Here is a 6,000-nt window from a genome sequence, read left to right as displayed (position 1 = left end):
AAAAGGTTAATTGTCTTGCATGTCTTTCTGGTGTTTGAGAAAAGATATGAAGAAAATAAGGATTGCGGTGAAATTTTCTGTTTCCCCCCTTTGCCCTTAGTCATTTTTCTCTGACTTTTCTGCTAGAGAAGACTGTTGGAGATTGCTGCTTTCTACCTTTCTGTCAGACTTTTAATTAGCAGGAGCACACAGCCCGTGCAGCTGGGGCTTTGATGCCTTCCTCACTATTGCTTCCCACTCAGAAGATTTCTATTCATTCTGAGTTGGTATCCAGCCCAAAGCCCCAGCTTCCCCTGAGACCCTCAGCGTGTCTACAGGACTCCAGTTTAGTATTCACTGGAAGAGCTGCACTCCTATGCTAGACCTACAGGCTGCTGGTTGAAGCCATAAGGGAACGGGAGGAAGAATTAGCCTGTGTGTTTATGTGGCTGTGCTCCAGTAAATATTTTGATGCATCTGCTGCCAGCTCTGGTCTGAGGGAATCTACCTAGCATTTAAATTTTGATGGGGAGCTGTTTTGAATAATAACAGTGCAGCTGGCTGTGAGTCAGTGCATGTGTGTTGACTTAAAAAAAACCCTCAAAGCTTAACGCTTGCTGAATGCCGAGCTGCAGTGCTTTGCTTTTTCCCTCCTCCTTCCTTCTTTTCTTTATTGTCTGGTCTTTCTCTGTTTTGTTTTGTTCTTGGGGGCATTTCACATAGATTTTGTTCACTGTCAGTGGAGGGGTGGGGTAATAGGAATTAAAAAAAATCCTAGCCAAAATAAATTCTCAAAAACTCACGAGTAGCTTTTGCAATGGGTGCTGTCATGGGTACATTCTCTTCTCTACAAACGAAACAAAGAAGACCATCAAAAGGTAAGACCTCCTGCTATGCTTTTCCTGTCCCTTTGGTTTATTTGCTGTGGGAGATATTTGCATGGGGAAGGGAGGAGAAAATGAACATGTGCCACTTGCAAGTAACCTGGCAATGTTTTTGTGAGAGGTAATTTGCAGAGGAGAGTGGGATGCTAGGTGGTGGAGAAAACATGTGGGCATGAGGAAATTGCTGTGGAAGGGCTTGGGGGTTGAAAAGAATCTGAAATACTGTAATCCTTAATGCAGGCATATATGAGGAGGAGAAACTCAGCGGCATCATATGCAGAGCACTTGCAGAAGAGACCTGTTTATTTCCAAATCCCATGTCGTATAAACCTTTTGAAGAAGGAATAAAATGTAGATATACAGCAAATTCTTCCCAATACCTTTGGGTTTCTGTCTCAGGAAGTATTGTTAGAGTTAGTGTTGCATATTCAGTAATCCAGCACCAAGCATGCAATATTAATGATGTGTGTTTTATAAAGATTAGCAAGAGGGGAAAAAAATAGGATGTTTTTGTAAAAGAGAGAAGCAGGAGCTCATAAAAATGAGAAACTAAACAGCAGTTCCCGGGATTTTAATCCTTAAATCCATAAATATTGCCTATAAATGCTGGTTTTTCAGGAGGTCTAGTTTGTATAGTATTTGCTTGAGCTTTGCTCTATTTTCTTCAGGGTTAATTTGAAGATTCCAGGGTGTTGCTGAGCAGAAAGTTGAAAGCACTGTCAGTGGCACATCCATACCTTACAGAACGAGTATTTTTTAGAAAACAAAAGGAAAAACTCTATACCTTTAGCAATATGTGTGCTATTTAGAAATATTCCCTGCCCGAACCTCTGCATTTTAGAGTCTCTTTCTAGGGAGGTCTCTATTTCCACTGGATCTGTTGCTCAGTTCATATATATGCTTTTGAACTGCAGGTTGGTATGGATTTTATTGCAATTTAAGTTGGAAACTGTCTTAGGAAATATCAAACACTAATTAATGATGCAAAAGAGAAGTGGGCAAGGGCTGTGAGATTTGTTTGTGGCAAGTTTGTGAGCAAAAGTCTGTGTTCCTGATACCTGTAGAGTAATGTTTTACGTTGGAGTGTCTGTACATAGTTTATAGTTCAGCTTTCTGTGTTACTGTAATGCTCTCATAATTGTGTGGCTGTTTGGGACATGTGTGATATTACTTAAAATGTAAGACTAGATGTGTAATTGTCTAAGCACTGAGTTGCACCTGAAGCTGGGAAACTTGTGCTTAGGCACTGCAGTACACAAGAACTGAACAGGATGTGCTGGGCATGGTGGTTGCTGTGACACCAAGAGGTGTCTTGTCCACTTGCCAGGAACCTGGGAGCTGATTTCCACTAAATGTAGATAATTTGTGGCTGAACATATCCATTCTCTGTGACTTTGTTGTCTTGTGATTGGCTCTGTGCTCTAGTGGATGGAAGCCATTGCTTTTTGTTGGAGGTCACCTGCAGTAAAAATCCAGGATATGGTTACACATTTTAATCTTTACAATGGAATTCACTCTTGCTGATGCCTGCTGACAGTGGTTGTTCAGCTATATTATATAAAACCTGTGTTTCCAGAGTTATATCCTCTTGGCTCTGATGTGTTATCTGTGTGGTTTGCTGGTGTGTTTTACACTGACTGTTAGCACTTCACCTTGTAAGCAGTGAAACACTAATGCTGGGCTTGAATACAATCTGAAATTGTTCTTTGGCTGTCTGTTAAATAGTCAATCATCCCTACATGATGGACTTGACTCCTTGGTGCTGCCCATGTGTTCCCTTGGCATCTCCAACCCTCAACCATCCTGGTGGCCTCTACCAGACCATGCTCTACCATATTCAAGTCTGTTTTGCTCTGGGGAGTCCAAAACTGGCCCCAGCACTCTGGCTGGACTTGCCAACGTGTTGAGCAGAGAGAAAGGATCATTTGTCCCAGTGTTTGCTGTGTAGCTGTTGATGCAGCTTGATGTGGGGGCTTCTCTGCCAGAGGGCAGCTGGCTAGTGGTGCCTGGGTGCCACTGTTCCATTGGCTATTGCTAAGTTTATTTTTGATCGAGTAAAGTGTTTATAAAATCTAATCTAAGTGTTAATAAAGTCTAATTTTATTATTAGATTATCACAATATTATTTAATAATTATTATATTTATCTCTGTGTTTATATAAATATTTCAGGACTTCTTGTAGCAGATAAAAACAACGGCCTGGAGAAATAGTTGTAACAGGGATAGATTCACACCTCTACATATGTGCTCCTCCAAGTAGAGCAGTTCACACCAGTGTCTGAAGCTCTGATTCTCTGGTGTAATAAAGTAAAGCAAAAAACAGGCATTGTTTCAAGAAAATAAACAGGTCATGTCTAAAGTGAGGCAGTTCTGAAGATCAGTTAATACCAGGAAGCCCATGGTGGGTCAGGGCAGAGTGGGTGCAAGAGGCCCATGCCAAACCCTTCCAGCTTCAGCACATGACACAGCTCTGCCTGTGCTGCTTGCCCTCATGTCCTGCTTGTGGCTAGGTCTGGGGTGTTGGCAGTGGGACTAGGGGCTGGTTTGGTTATTCCAGCTATGAGCAGAAAGGCTGGAAAGGACATACTAGCATTGTTCAAGAATACAAGATTAAATTTCTTGCTCTGATGAAAATGGGCAGCCTGAATCAATAAAGGCAGGAGTGACACAGAAATTATCAAGGGGAGAGCAGTGGTCCATCAAGCATGAGACCTTGTCTCTGGGAGAGGACAGCATTGTGTGTTGGTACAGGAGGACATAATTCGCTTGGCTCAAATGTAAAAACTTAATCCAATATAATTGGGCATTTTGTGTTGGTAGGTTGGGACTCACATGCCCTATCCTGCAAGATAAAGATTTTTGCTTCTTCAGCTTGCAATCCTATCAGTAAAGCTGCAGAAGTTTTCCCTGTTCATTGAAGTGTCCCCAGATAGTCTGTGAGATTGTGCTGTTCACTTTGGGAGTGGCTCAGGACAGTTCCACCAATTATTTGTACATTTCATTAAGAAGTGTTTCCTGTTGGGATTCTTGTCTGCCTTTTCCAGCATTGAGTTGACCTACTAAAAGATAACACCTCTTTCTACCATGTTCACTCCAGTTGTATGTCAGACCAGCATTCTTGGGATGCTGATGGAGCCTGGCTGAGGTCCTAGGGACAAGCTGACAGTGAGTCAGTGTCTTGGTTTGGAAAGATGGGAGTCTGCTAAAGAAGGCAGGAGCCTCCCCTGAAATGGAGACTGTAAACCCTCCCCCCCCCCCCCCCCCCCATCCACCCCCCCATTCTGAATTGCTATAAATTTTAAATTAAGGGGCTCTCAGGCAAAAAATATGGGAGCAGGAAATAACAGTTCTTTAATAGGGAAGAAAATAAAAAGCATAAAATAAACAATGCAGTACACTAGAACAACACTGACAGAGTCTGAACCCAACCTAACACCCTGTGGGTCAGGGTGTTGGTGGCAGTCCAATTGGAAGTGTGGCTGCAGCCCTCCTGAAGTGTCAGGTGTGGTTCAGTTGGAGCAGGGGGTCCTGTAGAGAAGGATGTATTCTTCCTCCGAAGATCCAGTGGAAGAAGAGACAGCTGCTGTTCCTCTAGGGAATCCAGTGGAGAAGCCATGCTGGTGTTTCAGAACCTCTGGATTATATCTGGGTAGCAATGCTTGGCTCCTCCCTCTGGGTGGGGCATCTCACAATGGGATGTTATAGTTCTTATCAGTCATGCACTGACATTCAATAGCTGTTATCAGCAGATGTCCCCTTCCAAGGGAAGAGTGATTGTGAGCACTCACAGAGAGAGATAAAAGGCAAACTGCCCACTTGACAAAAGACAACTGTCATACAGATGGCAATAGAATACATCTTGCCTTGCAATCTGGAACAGCCAGCAGCAAGGGTGGCTGGTGGTCTCCTGGGCTGTGCTTGGCAGAGCTTCTCCAGTAGACTGAGGGAGGTAGTGCTCTTCCACTGGTGAGACATTTGCAGTGCTGTGTCTGGTGCTGGACTCCCCATGATGGAAGAGATAAGAACCTACTAAGCTGAGTCTACTGAGGGACCATGACAAATATGAAGCAATTGGAGCATTTGACGTACAGGGGAGAGATTGAGAGAGCTGGGATTGTCCAGCCTGCAGCAGAGGAGACTCAGGGAAGTCTTAATCAGGGTGTACGAATACCTGAGAGAGGGTGGAGTAGAGGTGATGGAGCCAAATTCTTCTCCCTGGTGCCCAGAGGCTGGCCAAGGGCCAAGGGGCACAAACTGAAATGAATTCCACTTAAGCATTATGGGGGGGGAAAAAAAAATTACTATGAGGGTGACTGAACACTGGAAGAGACCCTACAGGAAGACTGTGGAATCTCCAAACTTGAAGGTACTCAAAATCCAAGTGAATACAGTCCTGAGCTGTAGTTAACCCTGCCTTAAAGAGGGAACTGGAGGTCCCATCCAACCTTATCTACCCTCTGGTTCTGGGATTACTGTCTCTTTAAAAACCCTAAAGATACAAGAATTTGAGGTGTTGGGATCAGGAAGTAAATTCAAAGCTCATTGTGACCCAAATGCCAGCAAAGCTGACTATTTGGTCCTCTCTTTAGTACTCTGATTGTACAGTCAGTACACTGACTACTCATTGGTAGTCAGTGCTTAGACAAATGGTTGAGATGGACTTGAGACTATCTAGCTGCTTGTATGTTCTCCTGCAAACATAAGCAATAAATCAATAAATGAGCAGAAAAAACCCCATCAAAACCACAGCACTAAAAAGCAGAGGGCCAGCAGAGCAAATAATGCACACACAAATGCATCTCTGATTTCAATTAGATGCAGAAATAGAGATTTTTTTATGTTTTTCCAGCCTGCATCCAATAATGACCAAATTTGTGGCTAGATTCAGCCATTTCCGTATTTGCCATGGAAACGTTTGAATTAGCAGATTGCTAAAGCAGGGGGAATTTCTAGTTTTGACTGCTTTCTGCACCTCTGAGTTCTTTTGTTTGTTCTGTAAATATGCACTCACCCCTACCTCCCCCAGTGAAAGTGAAATATAACTTGAATATTTCTCAATATCTGATTCTTTTTTGGATTAGACCTACAGGCTTTGACCCTGACAGCAGCAGCAAGCACCATTTTCAGCTAGTAATC

At 43.2% G+C, this 6,000-nt stretch overlaps 1 protein-coding gene across 2 annotated transcripts in view; it reads left to right on the top strand.

Annotated features, from left to right (window-relative positions):
* Window positions 1-217: 217 nt before the first annotated feature.
* The window catches only part of LOC129126983 (A-type potassium channel modulatory protein KCNIP1), a 176,245-nt gene continuing 170,462 nt past the window's right edge, over window positions 218-6,000 (top strand). Inside the window, exon 1 of one of the 2 annotated variants that reach the window (XM_054643255.2) lies at window positions 218-857. Coding sequence is in view for 1 of the 2 variants with exons in the window: in XM_054643253.2 (XP_054499228.1) it covers window positions 797-857 (61 nt within the window). In the remaining variant the exon portion in view is untranslated. The remainder of the gene's footprint in view (window positions 858-6,000) is intronic. The other variant, XM_054643253.2, reaches the window with a different exon arrangement.

The sequence above is a fragment of the Agelaius phoeniceus genome, chromosome 15 (genome assembly GCF_051311805.1).
Source record: "Agelaius phoeniceus isolate bAgePho1 chromosome 15, bAgePho1.hap1, whole genome shotgun sequence".
NCBI lineage: Eukaryota > Metazoa > Chordata > Aves > Passeriformes > Icteridae > Agelaius > Agelaius phoeniceus.
The sequence above is the reverse complement of the archived record's forward strand: the minus strand, read 5'-3'. Positions and strand labels throughout refer to the sequence as shown.